Source organism: Andrographis paniculata, unplaced genomic scaffold (genome assembly GCF_009805555.1).
Source record: "Andrographis paniculata isolate CXL003 unplaced genomic scaffold, ASM980555v1 Contig73END, whole genome shotgun sequence".
Lineage (NCBI taxonomy): Eukaryota > Viridiplantae > Streptophyta > Magnoliopsida > Lamiales > Acanthaceae > Andrographis > Andrographis paniculata.
Genome location: NW_026137610.1, coordinates 1,478,214 through 1,493,749, shown reverse-complemented (window position 1 = coordinate 1,493,749; position 15,536 = coordinate 1,478,214). Strand labels below are relative to the sequence as shown.

The 15,536-nt window shown below is 34.8% G+C and overlaps 4 protein-coding genes across 5 annotated transcripts; all 4 read right to left on the bottom strand.

The window, feature by feature from the left end:
- Window positions 1-45: 45 nt before the first annotated feature.
- On the bottom strand, window positions 46-3,485 carry LOC127265592 (uncharacterized). Of its 2 annotated transcripts, none has more exons than XM_051295462.1 (8): window positions 3,167-3,485; window positions 2,745-2,775; window positions 2,194-2,212; window positions 1,669-1,766; window positions 1,166-1,264; window positions 832-1,004; window positions 652-744; window positions 46-457 (listed from the first exon to the last, which is right to left on the bottom strand). In XM_051295462.1, exons 1-7 carry the CDS (start codon window positions 3,329-3,331, stop codon window positions 658-660), a joined length of 672 nt encoding a protein of 223 aa, XP_051151419.1. In that variant the 5' UTR covers window positions 3,332-3,485; the 3' UTR covers window positions 46-457; window positions 652-657. The 2 variants fall into 2 exon arrangements, with proteins under 2 accessions (XP_051151419.1, XP_051151420.1); XM_051295463.1 differs by having other exon boundaries at window positions 46-324.
- A 118-nt stretch (window positions 3,486-3,603) lies between these two features.
- LOC127265429 (glycosyl hydrolase 5 family protein-like) lies at window positions 3,604-5,404 on the bottom strand. The gene is made up of 3 exons (XM_051295210.1): window positions 4,823-5,404; window positions 4,154-4,748; window positions 3,604-4,049 (listed from the first exon to the last, which is right to left on the bottom strand). The coding sequence occupies exons 1-3, from the start codon at window positions 5,402-5,404 to the stop codon at window positions 3,604-3,606; spliced, it is 1,623 nt and encodes a 540-aa protein (XP_051151167.1).
- A 1,177-nt stretch (window positions 5,405-6,581) lies between these two features.
- Window positions 6,582-8,363, bottom strand: LOC127265428 (glycosyl hydrolase 5 family protein-like). Its single transcript, XM_051295208.1, has 3 exons — window positions 7,776-8,363; window positions 7,116-7,707; window positions 6,582-7,021 (listed from the first exon to the last, which is right to left on the bottom strand). Exons 1-3 carry the CDS (start codon window positions 8,361-8,363, stop codon window positions 6,582-6,584), a joined length of 1,620 nt encoding a protein of 539 aa, XP_051151165.1.
- A 3,969-nt stretch (window positions 8,364-12,332) lies between these two features.
- On the bottom strand, window positions 12,333-15,195 carry LOC127265427 (glycosyl hydrolase 5 family protein-like). Its single transcript, XM_051295207.1, has 3 exons — window positions 14,599-15,195; window positions 13,451-14,045; window positions 12,333-12,772 (listed from the first exon to the last, which is right to left on the bottom strand). Exons 1-3 carry the CDS (start codon window positions 15,193-15,195, stop codon window positions 12,333-12,335), a joined length of 1,632 nt encoding a protein of 543 aa, XP_051151164.1.
- Window positions 15,196-15,536: the final 341 nt, after the last annotated feature.

Sequence of the window (15,536 nt, the reverse complement as noted above, 5' to 3'; positions counted from 1 at the left end):
ACATCAACACTAAAAGATATTAACAGAAGCAAGAATTCGAGGAGAGACAGGGTAAAACTAGTTAAGTTTTCACTTATGCTGAAAATAGAATTTCACGAGAATTACAGCATTGTCCCATCGGTAAGATTTTGCAACAATTAATTACACCAACCAAAGCTACGTGAACAGTGAAGCAAAGTGTACTTTTCAAATAGAATTGAAAGATAGAGAGAGAGAGAGAGAGAGAGAGAGAGAAAGAAAGCTGGCCTTTTTGTATATTTGTCCGTGTATGCATCGCATTGTAAGTATTGTTTATGTGCTCTGTCTCTGCTTCTGCCTCAGCCTCTGCAGCCATGTCAGTATGCCCATGTGATGCCACTCAGTCTTTCTGCTTGATATTTTGAACCCAACATTGCTATACTCTACGATCTACGCTTCTCAAATTATGATATGCAAACTAATTGCCTCAGAGTAAGAGCTGTACTTGTTTGTGGGGATGACAAAATTGGATCAAAATCAGCATATATATATATATATAATATGAGATAGATATTTCAATGGAGGTAAATGCTATCTAAAAGCACAAACTGGTGTAGTATTAAACAAGACAATGTTTATCTTAGAGAAGCCAATTCATCCAAAATGTGCTGTGGTAATCAATGGAGGAGATACCTGTCTTCAAGCCCTTCCGTCCCATTCTTCGTAGAATTCTTCGAGGAACTCCTCCATGAATTTGTGTCGTTTTTCTGCCCTTCTCTTGCCAGCCTGGGATTTATAATTTTCGAGAATGAAAAATAATGCAACATTGGACATGGAAGGGGAGAAGTTGAGATGCAGTTGATTCATGCAAACCTTGGTTTTCATCAGCTCTTTGAGCTTGAGAAGCTTCTCGTGAAAATGGTTAATTGTTGTCTGCTGATCCTTGCTCATGTAATTCTCCTTTGACAGATCGGTTCGAGGCTTAATTTTGGGATCATGGAGGATGCTATTCCTGCTTCCTCCGAATGTTAAACAACGAGCAATTCCTGGAAAGTGTTAATGGATGTATGATCATGAGGGAAATTCAGTAGGCAAATCGTAAACATTGCGATACCTGATAAGATGACAGGGGAAAAGCTACGTTGATGCACAAAATTTCGGCATATCTGTGCATATTGTTAACACTGCAATGTGTAGGGAAGATTACCTATAGCACCAATAGCATCGAGGCGATCAGCATCTTGCACCACTCCGAATTCGGGACCATGATTAGTCCCTGTAAGTCCGCTAACCTCCTCTTTGAAACCTGAAAATTGAGACACAGATCATGTTTGAAGTGATGAAAATTGGGATGCCTGTCTGAATTATTATATCATCATCACCTTGCTGATATTACATTCATAACATTCTTGATATTCCATGGAAGTGTGAAAAGGAAGCAAAATATTGCAAAACGAAATAGGTGGCATGTGAAATAATCAACAGACGTCGGTGGTTAATACCAAAAAGAAAAACAATTAGGCAAGGATAAGAAAATTTCTGCAGAAACCTATAGCTAATAGATGTTCTTGCTTACTTTGACCTTAAAAAAATACACCATAACATTACATCCAACCTACTATTTAAACAGAAAACTAAGACCAATACTAAAAAACTAAAACAAAACTCACCAACTAAATCAATGTAAAACAAATGCTTTTGGAAGCTTACCCATTCCCTTTATGATGCTTAAGATCTTTGTGCTAATGTTTGCATCTAATCCTTCTTTGACAAGAAACTCCTCAACAATCTTCCCATCTGATGGATCTCTGTATACCACAATGTTAGGAAAAATGAACAATGTTAAGCAGATAGCATCTGAAGCATGTAAATAATGAGCAACAGATCAATAGAATGTACGCAAATGTCTTAAAACTTGGCAAATATTATCACCCTTGTGAACATAAGTACATTACTTTTATAATTTCCAAGCAACTTATTCCAGCTAAAAAAAAAATTGGAGATGCTGATACATATTAAGCTGTCTTAGTACTGCATACTTTAATAGTGACAAATAGCTAACCAAAAACAAAAGGTAATTTCCGCATTATGTTGATCTTTACTATTAGCTCCAATGTTGTATTTGATAAAATTTACAAATTGTTGCTTGCAGTCTGACCAGTTAACATATGGAATGAATTGGCAGCAAAGAACTAACAAGAGTTGATCATAAATAAAAACGAGAGCAACACCAACCTCATGTATTTGTAGTCCCCTGCAATTCATCATCCAATGGAACATTATGAGTACATCACAGATGAAGACACGATGGAAGTAAATCATATGGTAAAGTTTATTTATAGGATAGCATGCGAAAAAGGAAGCCGTGTATATATATATATATACAAATACACATATACGGATCTTTAGTGGAAAAGAGTTTGCTCTACACTTCTGCCAAACTTCAGACCACAATTTATTAATCAAACCATTAAATTCAACTAAGTTGTTTATAGAACATTAGAACATATAGAAAAACTAGTGAAAGTCATTCTACATTGAAATTTTCAAGAGCTGAGATCAGAAATATGTCTCAGGGTCTTCATATCGATTGTACATACAGGTTAGCCCTGAGCATAACTCAAAAGAGTGTTGAAAGGACGGGATGAAAAAACTAATAAATTTTGTAGGACAAGATAACTAATCAGTTCAAGAAAGCAAAGCAATGGTAGACAACAGAGCTCTCATACCTTCTATGACCACAACCAAAAAACAATTGTAGGTTAGAGAAAACTAAGAATCATTACCAATGTCATGTAGAAGTGCAGCCAACTCGACCTGCAAAGGAAGAATACAAAGTTCAACTTTCACACTTGGAAGAACAGTTCGAGCACAATTTGGCACAATAAAACGCCAATTAAAAGACGGTGATGAACATTTACAGGAACTTCAACAAAAGATTGAGTTTTTATCCAGACAACCTAAATCTACATATACAATTGTTTGCCAGATCACAACATAACGAGATTAGGAGATGGAAATTGTAACGACGGCTCACTAGAAACAGGAAACTAGACAAGAAAAATAAAACCCTATCTCCAGTAAAGATCGCCAACATAGCACCTCTATCAAGACGATTGCAATGCGTATCCATCTGGCTATGATCAGGCGAAAAAAAAAATCAAATTAAATTGAAAGCAGAGTTTAGGGTTTAGTTCCGTCGGCGTACAATGAGCATGGATTCGGGAGAATCAGAGATATCCTCTTCACGGGCGAGCGAAAGCGCGAGGTCTCGCACTCTAAAGGCATGGGCAGCGTCGTGAGACGCATCGTTACCTCTCATGGCTGACTCCACCAACTCCTCAGCCCTTAATATAAGCTCCCTGTTTCCCATTGTTCTCCTCCCAGTTCTTCCCCAAATATTCTCAAAGAACCGTCGTCGCCGGCACAAATTGAGCGGGAGCGTCGGTAACTCTTGACGGCGGTGCAATGGCTGGTTGCGGTCCGCACCAAATTAATGGATATTTAAGCAGATAGGGGTTTTTTGAAATTGGAAAAGTCATAGTAGTAGTCCATTACCGTCCATAAATTAATTTATTTATAAAGATAATTTAAAAAACAAATTGAATGGAATTAATTATTTAATTTATTTATTTATGCCTGCCTTCATGCATTTACAGGGACAAATTTAAACCACTGAAGTTGCGGATCGTCGGCACATTGAGGAAAGTCTCGAAGGTCATCTCCGACGCAAAGGCACTTCCGCGTAACCAGCGCCGCGTCGGAACCATTCCTCTCCAAGCATAGGTATCCCCCACCAACACGCCCGTGTTGCGCACCCAAATGCAGCCCCGACGCCGACACCGACTTCCATCTGCTCCCAATGTCGTCACACCCGCAATCCTCAGCCACGCCGGCGCCGGCGCCCTCCCCAACTACGCCGACGCACAACCCCTTCCCCCACAGCTTGATCGGCCCCCCTTCCTCGTGTTTCTCCCATCTGCTCGCAGTTTTGCAGCTACCTAAACGGACCCTCTTCTTCTTCCCAATTCCCACGCATTCGCCGCTTTGGGGATGGAACAGTCTGTACGACGGGATCGACCGCTTCGGCACTGATTTGTATATATATATTTCAAATTGAGGAAATTGAGAATAATTAGGATGTTCATCGTTCAAGAATATATATATACATATATATATATTAATATATATGCACCTTGATTGATTTGTCTGACGAATTTGAGCCTGTTTAGGAAGGAAGGATTTCTGGGAGCATCCCAATTGAAGTTCATGACACCATAAAATTCTTCGATCCCAACTCTCCCCTGTCTCAAAATGTAGCTGCCCTGGAAACTCCAAAGTGCCCAATCCAGATCGTACTCTGCAGCAACCGCCAAGAAGCAGCTAACGAACCGATTGTCTACTTCATTGGTGCTTCTCTGATCAATCCCGAATTCAGTCATCATGACAGGGAAAGGTCCGGGACCTGTCGTCGTCAGGAACAGGTAATTATTCCGAGCTCTTTGGATCTCCACTGCACATTGTCTGTTAGTCTGTCCGACCCATTTCTCGGCCGGCGTCTGGAATCCGTACCAGTGTGATTCGTAAACCAATTTGTTCCCCACATTTGCTCCTAAGGGTTTGTTCTTCAAGAAATCGAGCTTGGTATCACTGCTTAGCCCCGACACTATTACAAGAACTTTAGGGTTTTCTTTGTGAACTGCCTCAGCACCCCTTTTCATGTATTTGTACCAATCTTCCATCTTTTGCTTCCTCCCACGAAGCTCATTTCTCAAGCTCATACCTATCACCTGTAAAAATCGAAATTCAAACATATTTATAGAGAGAGAGAACGGGGAGAGAGAGAGAGAGAGTATAATCACACCGCAGCATTATTCTTGTATTTCCTGGCAACGATAGAGAGACCTTGAAGCCATTCATTAGGGTCAAAATGGGAATCCCCAAAGAATCCATTGCCATCACCGCTGGAACAACACCAACTCGGCATGCTGACATGATTATCCAAAACCACCATGGTTTTACGCTTTCTAAGCTCATCGACAACAGCCTCATGAACGTCGACAACAGTCATGTTCAGGAACTGGGGATTGTTTTTCCCGATGCCTGATTTCGCAGCTGCCAGGTTAAACTTATCCAGGGATTGGGAAACTGTGAGGGCACTGTAATTGGATCTTGTGAACATAAAAGTCGGCCATGTGAACCTCACGCAGTTGAAGCCATTTGCAGCTATCTGACTCGCTATGTAGCTCACGGGCTTCTTCTCGAGCCCCTCTGCAATCATTGGCTCCATATGTGAGATCCAATTGACACAGGTGAGCTTCACCCGTTTTCTTGATTTTTCGTCGATGATCCATCTGGTCTTTGTTGACAGGGAAGTTGAATTACAAAGTGTGTGGATTTGGAGCAGAAGAAACAAGAAAATGGCTTTCTTTCTTCCCTCTTTCATTATGTTCTCCTTGATCTTGATTTCGTTGACAATCTATATGGATGTAATGTTGTGGATAATATATATATATATATATGTACGTACATAAAAAGGACCTTTGAGAAATGTTGATATTGAAAACATGACTTTACATTATCTATGATGATAAGTAGCAAATAACATTTAGTAAAATTTTATGTTCTGCCAATGTAATTTTATTATAGATCATATATGCTTCTTTACCAATATATATAAATGCGTATGTAGATATGAATTCCCCTTTTTTTTTTTTTTTTTTTTTTTCTAATCATGCAACGTGTAGTTGTAGGTAAAAATATACTTCCTTCTTACACCAAACTTATCATCTCTGCTTTAACTAAAATTATATTTTTAATAATTTCTTTTTCTTTTCTTTTTTTTTTTTTGGTAAAGATACTCATCACTTTATATTTCTTTTATTTATTCTATTTTTACGTTAAACTATTATTATTTTAAAATCAGCTCAAATAAATTCTCCATTTGTCATAATAATAATAATAATGGTGATGATGGCCTTCTTAATCCTCGTATCATATAAAGACTTGCCTAACTTGAGTCTTGAAATTATTTTCTGTGACATTTAATTTATTAGGATTAAATCAATGTTTAATATATATGATAAATTTACATTATCCTATATTTAATAAGAGAGTAATATAATTATTGTGGTTGAAAATTTTTAAAAAAGCTACAATAATACCTCAATACAAATATACAATAACATATATATATGTTAGTCAAAAGAACTAAATATAGTTTGCAAATGAAGGAACTGATAGCAATATATATCGAACCTAACAGATAATATTTTTTGGATGTGGTAACTAGACAGAACTTAATAAATAAATAAATCATTTTCCCTACTAGAATTTTGATGTGTTAATTTACATTTCTTTTTCTAAATTTGATGTTTTTAATTGGTTTAGATTTCAAAACTCTGGAAATAAAATAGATTGTACTGAACATAATACTTCTTTCCTAGAAAAAATTAAAGTAAATAAATAAAAAATGCATAGCATAATTTTCGAAAGTATTAACTGGTTTTATCATATATATATATAGACTGAAAAGATACATTGAAACTTATCCAATGCAGTTCAATTATTTGCAAATTAAATACACAAAATAACAAATCAGAGGATCGGATCTCAATTATTTTTCAAACATTTGTAGGAACAAATTTGAACCACTGCACTTGAGGATCGACATCACACTTAGGAACATCGCCAAGATCGTCTCCTAAACACAGACATTTTCTGGTAACAAGCATGGAGTCATTGCCATTAATCTCCAGGCACAGAAACTTCCCTCCCCCATCTGCACCAGCTAGATGAAGACCTGACGCAGATGCAAACTTCCACTTACTCCCATTACTCGTGCAATCATTCGAAACACGTGCCGGCTGACCTTCTCCGGCCACCGACAGGCACCGGGCCCGGCCGCCGCCGGCGAACTTTATCGGCCCGCCGTCGTCGTGCTGCTCCCATCGGCTCCCAGTCCTGCAGCTTCGTAGGGCAATTTTGCCCCTCCGAAGCTGCGTGCATTTCCCACTTTGTGGATGGTACATTAAATACGTCGTTCCTTTCGAAGATTTGGGCACTGCAAAGTTTTTTAAGAAAAAATAAAAAAAATTAGAGATCCTTTTTTTAAAAAAATAATTTATAAAGATCTGATCTTTCCGACATTATCGTACCTTGATTGACTTGTCCGAGGATCTGCAGGCGCCGGAGGAAAGAACGGTTTCTGGGACGAGCCCAATTGATGTCCATGACGCCATAGAATTCTTCCAAGTTAGCCTGTCCTTCTCTGAGAATATAACTGCCTTGAAAAGCCCATAAGGCCCAATCAATGTCGGCCTCCGCCGCCGTCGCCAGCAAGCAGGTAATATAGCCGTTATCGGCCTGATTACTTCCTCTTTGATCTATGCCGAATTCGCTGAGGAAGAGGGGGAACGGACTGTTACCCGTCGTCAAGAACAGGAAATTATTTTGGACATTTTGGATCGCATTTCCACACATGTAGTTAGCCCTGGTGACCCATTGGTCTGCAGCCGACCCGAATGCATACCAATGGGCTTCGAACACTAACTTGTTGTCCACATTCGCACGAAACGGGGTGTCCTTCAAGAACCTTAAATTGGTGTCGAAAGAAAGCCCCGAGACGATGACAAGAAAATCAGGGTTTTCTTTATGAACTGCTTCGGCTCCTTGCTGCATATATTTGTACCAATCGGCTTCGTTTTGATTTTTGCCACGTAGCTCGTTTCTCAGGCTCATCCCCACCACCTGTAAGAATCATTACATTGGAAGAACAAAATTTGAAAGAAATTGGATTGGGATTGAATCGGGATTACCGCAGGACTGCCTTTGTAAGCTCTTGCGACGGCGGTGAGGCCTTGAATCCATTCGTCGGGGTTGAAATTGGAGTCGCCGAAGAATCCGTTGCTGTCGTCGGGGCCGCAGCACCAATTCGGGAGGCTGACATGGTTGTCGAGGACCACCATCAGGTTGTTCTTACCGAGCTCATCGACGACAGCTTTGTGGACTTCGATGACTTTCATGGTCAGGAATTGGGGATTGTTCTTACCAATGCCGATTATGGCGCTGGTCAGATTGAATCTGTCGAGCGACTGGGCAACTGTGAGGGTGCCGTAATCGGGCCTGGTGAACATGAACGTCGGCCAGGTGAATCGGACGCAGTTGAACCCGGTCCGGCCGATCTTTTGGGCGATTGTGGAGACCGGTTTTTTGTCGATCCCTTCGGCAAGCATGGGTTGCAGGTGGGAAACCCAATTGACGCACCGGAGCTTGACCCGATTACCCGAATTTTGATCGATGATCCACCTGGAACTGGTGGAGAGGGGAGCCGAGACAGAGTATGCAACCATTTGTAGCAGAAGAAGCAGGAGGAGAATGGCTGCGCTACTCGTCTCGTCCGCCATTGTTGGACCTTGAAATGACTGGTTTTAATTTGTTGGATTTTGATGGCATACCCAAGGGGTATATATATATATACGGCATATATCTCTGTGTGTGTTTTTGTGGACATTTAATGAATTTTATTTACATAATTATTAAGAATTTTGAAGCTATGGTGGGCTAGGAATTTTTATTTTCCCAATTTCATGTAACAAAATATTTCTCTTACTATGAATATATATATATATATATATAATTATTATATAAATATATAATGTAAATGCAAAACAAATAAGTACTGTTTATTCTAGATACACTTATCCATTAAATTTATGTTTAATATTACTTCTGTTCCAGCTACGGATGATTTTTTATTTTTTTTTGGTATGTATCATAAAAGATAATTATTTTTTTTAGTAAATTTATTTATATATCTTTCAATAAATAACTATTTTTATTTATATTTAAAATTTTTCATATAAATAATAATTAAATAATATCATATTATTAATAAGTTACTAATAACAAAAAAGTTCATCTTTGCCAAAAGAGTACAATTTTCTTACTTTTATTTTAATAAATAATAATTAATTTTATTTTTTAATTTTATTATTTTTTTAAATAAATTTTTATAATACTCCTATTTTTATTTTTTTTCACTTATTTTATTTTTATATTAAAATACTTCTATTTTTTAGTCTTTATCTTTCGGTACTGATTTCATAAATTTTTTGACTAGATTAATTTTAAGGGTGAGTGCTTATTAATAAATGATAGATTAAAGTTTAAGGTTTGATTAAATATATATTTTTTAAAACACCTGTTGTTTTGGATTGTTTTGTTATTGATAAAATTTTGGGTAAAATTGGTATTTTGATGTAATATTTGTTAAAATTTGATAATTAGTAGCACAATTAAAAAATTGTAATTTTATCTTGTATTTATATTAAAGTCTTAAATTGTAATTTTATCTTTTATTTAGTAGTATTAAAGTTTTAAATTGTAATTTTATAGTAGGAATCTATTTTCATGCATTTGATTACGTAAACTATATTAGGAAAATTTTAAATACAATAATTAATAATAGCATTTTAAAAATGAAATTCAAGATCCCATTAATCTTATTACCTAATTACCGATTATCATTTATTTAATAAGATGAAAATCAGTAAGTAATGAAAAGTCATTAAATATTTAAATACTTGAACTCGACAACCCCACTTAAAAAATATATTAATAAAAAAAAAAGGAAAGTTAAAAAAAAAAAAAAAAAAAAAAAAAGAAAAAAGAAGCAAATCTTACTTATGAACATATGATGATATGATGTAAGTGATGAGTGTACATTTAATCAAAGTCATATTTTTATACAGGAGGAAAATAAAATTGATGAGTACATCTATTTTATAGGTGGAAAATAAAATTCAGAGCAAAGTTAATTTATACCGATTGCCCAGGCACTGTTTTAAATATCAAAGAGGATATCAATTTGAGTACTTAGGGGAGTAAACTTGTGATCTTATTTTGACCTATTGTCCTTTTAATTTTTTATTTTTATTTTTATTTTTTATAAAAATAATTGTATGTGTAATGGTATATTTGTAATTTAATTAAAAATTAAATTTATTATGGTATTAGTGTATAATAACTTCATCTAGAATAGAAAATGTATAATTTAAAATGAGACAGAAGAAAATGGTATAAATGATATTTTGAATCGGGACGGGGGAGCATATATAAATATATATATATATATATATTCTTATACGGTTTGGTTGTTCAGTGTTATATTTTTTATTAAGGTAAAAAAAACTTGTATCGATAATATAAAAAAATAATATTACTGTTACCACTTTTTTTTTCTGTTGGCGGATTCTCGTTTGTAGATAAATAAATAAATAAATTATGCGTATCTCTAACAACTTAAACTTTTAGGTGAGACTACCATTCATATCGTCTAATATGATATTAGAGTTTTAGGTCTCGACGTGTCATTTGTAGATAAATAAATGATGCGCAGTCATTTATATCATATAATACTCTTCTTTTGGGATAGAGAATATTTTATATTGTTGTGACGGATTAAAATTAATGATCCAATAACAAACAGAAATGTAAAGAAAACACAAATTCACGTGATTTACCAACAACGTGTTGGCTATGTTCACGGGTAGAAACAAAGAACTGATTTTATCGAGAACAGTTGCGTTATGAATTGCATACTTCTAAAAATAAACTAAAAGAATATATCGATAGACTCAACTCTATACCAACTCTAAAGCCCAATATTCGAGCCGGGTTACTCCAAACCCCTAGACCCCAAGCAAGGGGGACTTCCCCTTGACCCCTGATTTGTTGTCCGGGCATCGACGCTCTTGTAAAAACTCAAAAAAATAGCAAATTAAATTTAAAACATGTCAATCTATGTTAACGTAAAGTTTTTGTGAAATAATAGAATGTATATATTATATCTTGGGAATATAACTATTCTAGTTACTCAGAAAATATTAATAATTAAATACAAAATATTCTTTCAAATAATTTTTTTTATTAAGGATATAATATTTTATATAGTGCATGTAAGTTTTTTTTATAATAAATTATGATATTATTTTTATATAAGTAATATAATTGATATTTTAAATATTTTTATTATTATCTCTCAATGAAATATATAATATTTTATAAAATAATAAAATTTATGTATTACAAATACATAAAAATATATATATATACAATATTTATTTATTAATTAATAATTAAATTAAAACTAATTTTATAAAAATGAGGAGTTTTAAATATAATTTAAAAAAAAATAATTGTTTATCGAATGAATAGAAATATAATTGGATTTTTTGTAAACGTAAAATGTTAAAAATTTATTTAAATTTAATTAAATTTATTTCTATTTATTAAATATATTGAAGATAAATAAATTTAAAAAAAATAAAAAAATTGATCATATTTTATGCACAGATAAAAAAGAAAAAATGATTATTTTAGGTAAAGTATAAAAATTTGTGTATGCAATATTGAATGTACAATATTATAATTTATTTTTTTACAAAAAAAAAACAACTGTAAGTTTGTTTTGCAAAAAGATCACATTTATACTCCACCTGGTCCCATAAGAATAATATAGTTTGCTTTAAATTTATAAATATTTCTATTATATTTTCCTCCCAAATATTCTACAATATTTTTTGTTTGTCCCGAATATTATGAGATATTTCTAAAATAAAAAATAATTAAATATATTTAATTTTTACTTCATACATTATTCTATAGCATGATAATATATATATATATATATTTTTCTCATCATATCACTTAATTTTTAAATTATTATATTCAATATTATTCACTTAAATTCTCATCTCAAATACAAATCTTGCACCATATTTGAAATAGAAGAAATACTAATTTGTAATTAAAAAAAAATACCTTAATTAATATTTAGTAATATAAAAGTAATAACTCATATAAGTATTTATTATATCATATAAGTAGTACAATTACTTAAACTAGAAAATAATAGATTGTTTTGAGACTAATAAACATAGAAAATGATATTTGTTCTTTTGAGATGGATGGAGTAAATAATAATAAGACAAAATAGGGGTTCAAATTCCCGACGCATTGAAGTCTTGTCTGCCATTCATATTTTGTCGGGTATGATTTGCCTTGTCAGATTTAATTTATAATTTATTAAATTTAATCGAAATTTACTCAAATTAAAGTTCACTTTTCAAATAGTGACTACATATTCTTATGTTATAAAAAATTAGTAAAAAACTAAAAATAAAATAAAATAATACCAAATAAAAAAATTCATGTAAAAATCAAAACTAGTAAACATAATCAGATGAGAAAACAAATTTATCATCGAGTTAAATTAGTATTATATATATATATATATATATTTATATTATATTAAGATAATAAAGAACACTGCAACTTAATAATTCCGGCTTCACTATTTTCACAAGTGAAAGTCACACAACATTCGTCGGTGCAAACTTAAACCATTGCACCTGCGGATTGTCATTGCAAGAAGGAACATCTCGAAGATCATCGTCGACGCAACGACATCTTCGAGCCACCAAAGTAGCGTCGCGATCATCCATTTCCAGGCACAAGTTCTTCCCGTCGATACTTTTGGCAGCTAAATGAAGTCCCGAAGCAGAAATTGACCTCCACAAGCTTTGATCCGTCGAGCACTCCTTCAAAAGAATCACAGCCTCTCCATCCCCCATCGCCGCCAAGCATCGCTCGCTCCGCGCAAGAAAGATCGGCCCTGCATTGGCATGTCGTTTTTTCCATTGCGCCGCGAACTTGCAGCTTCCTAGAGTAATTTTATCGCCATGTTCATATTGCACGCATAGACCGCTTTGGGGATGGAACAATACGTAGTTGAAGGGCAAGTTTCCCATCCCTATACGGCAAAATATTAAAAAATATATGAAATATATCGAGAGTTAATGAAAATGCAATAATTTAGCTCTAAAATTATATACTCTCTCCGTCCCTTGATAATCTATCTATTTTTTCATTTTGGTCCGTACTATAACAAAGTATCAAATTTTTTTTTAGTAGTTGTACTATCTATCTAACATTATAAATACCCTTTTAATTTATAATACATTACACAAATATCGTTACATTTATATCATACAATACTAATAAAATTAGTTTAGTTTTTTTACTTTTATTTTTATACATTCCAATATAATACTAATATTTTTAAAACTCCATGAAAAAAAGAAAATTGATAGATAGATATGGGATGGAGTGTGTATATGACAAGGTTGCGGATCCGGCATTCATCCAATCAAATCAGTATAGTGTTGATTTGATCAAGTCAATATATCGTATAAAGATAATCAGCATATATTATATATTATCATAATATATTTATGATACAATATATGTTATATTACAATACTATATGATGTATGTTCTTGTCATATGCTGACCCCATCAAATTATTGTCACGCTGATTTAATTTAATTGGGTCAACACATGATCTACACCATATGATAAATATATTTTATGTGTTGAGTAGGGCTAATCAGTACTGTAATAACTTTCATATGTAGGTACTGGTGCATACCTTGTTGATTGATCTGCATTAAATATTGCAATCTTTGAAGAAAATTGGCGCTTCGAAGAGAATCCCAATTGAGATTCATGACGCCGTAAACTTCTTCTAAATTAACCGTTCCTTGTCGAAGGATGTAGCTTCCTTGAAAAGTCCATAGAGCCCAATCAAGATCGTATTCGGCCATTGTTGCCATCAAGCAACCTATGTACATGTTGTCGGCCTCATTGCTGCCTCTTTGGTCGGCTCCAAATTCGCTGAGGAGAAGAGGGAATGGGTTGTCTCCTGACATCAAGAAAAGATAGTTGTCGAAGGAGCTGGCGGATTCGCTTGCGCATAATTGGTTTGTTCGGAGACTCCAATCCTCGGATGATGTCCCGAATGAGTACCAATGTGCTTCGAACACTAGTTTGTTGTCGTAGGTTGAGCTGATTGGTCTCTTCTTCAAGAAGCTAAGGTTCTTGGCGTAAGATAGTCCTGAGATGATCACAAGAAGATTTCTGCTTATTACATGAATTGTTTCAGCACCTTCCTCCATGTACTTGTACCAATCACTCTCGTTTTGATTAGGCCCTCTTAGTTCATTCCTCAAGCTGATTCCGACCACCTGGAAAAAATCAAAATGTCACACAAACATACTGTTGTAACGGATTAATGATCAAATAAGACACAAAAATAAAACAAAGATTTACGTGGTTCATCAACAGTGTTGGCTACATCCGCGAGCAAAAAAGGAGAACAGACTAAGAAAATAAATCAGAACACAACCCAATACGAACACAAAAGTTCAATAATATATATTCGGTCGGGCCGGGGCCACTCCACTCCCCCGGACCCAGGCAAGGGGACTTCGCCCCCTTGACCCCCGACTCGCTAACCCGGCAGCGAGACTCCGTAAAAACTCAGTGACAAACTAGTTTTAAAGCATATCAACAAACTGTTAGAATTAATGCATTTTAAAGAGTCATTTAAAATTGTTAATTTATGAGTGTGAGTTTTCCATTGTCCCAAATAATTAAATATCCTAAAACTTTCTATATGACAGTATAAATTGTAATACGAATGGATAAAATAAGATACAGCAACTCTACACCTTTCACAAACATATACATACATATATATATATATATTTACTATGTATGTAATGATGGCTTAATTACCCAAGGATTGTTCTTGTAAGAAGTGGCCACTGCAGACAAGCCTTGGAGCCATTCATGGGGATCGAAGAACCGATCGTTGAAGAAGCCATTACCGTCGGCGTCGGCGCAGCACCAGGTCGGAAAGCTGACGTGGTTATCCAGCACCACCATCACCTTATTCTTGCCCAGCTCATTCACGACAGCTTTATGAACGTCGACTACCGCCATGTTCAAGAGCTGAGGATTGTTCTTCACAATTCCTTCTTTCGCAGCTGTGAGATTGTATTTACTGAGCGACTCCAAAACTGTCCGCCGACTGTACTCCGATCTCGTGAACATGAACGTCGGCCACGTGAACCTCACGCAATTGAACCCCGCCGCCGCAATCCGCCGCGCTATGAACCTCAGGGGCTTCTTCTCCAAACCTTCTGCAACCATTGGCTCCAAATGCGACACCCAATTCACGCACCTTAGCTTCACTCGTTGCCCTCCTTCGTCGTCGATTATCCATCGGGATTTCGTCGAGAGAGGAAGGGAATTGCTGAGTGTTTGTAGATACAGAAACAAAAATGCAACAATGGCTGCTCCTGATTCGTTTCTTCTTTCGGATAATTTCATCTTTTTTGAGCTTGTTTTAATTTTAATCTTGTCTTGGGATTAATTCATCATCTCTCTGGTATTTGTAACTGTAAAAAAAATTGAAGAACTCATCGAAAATCATGTCAGGTTGGGGGTAAAGAATCACGTGTGAGGTTGAAAAGGTCGTATGTGTCCTGAAATACGATTACATAAAACAAATTCAAACACACCCCAATTTTATTTCCAAGTTTTTGGTTGTTTTTATTGACTCACAGTTGGAATTCTAATTTAGGGTATGAATATATATATATATATATATATATATAAGTGACTGTTTTATTTACTAAGATATTTTTTAAAACTTGATTTCGTTATTGATT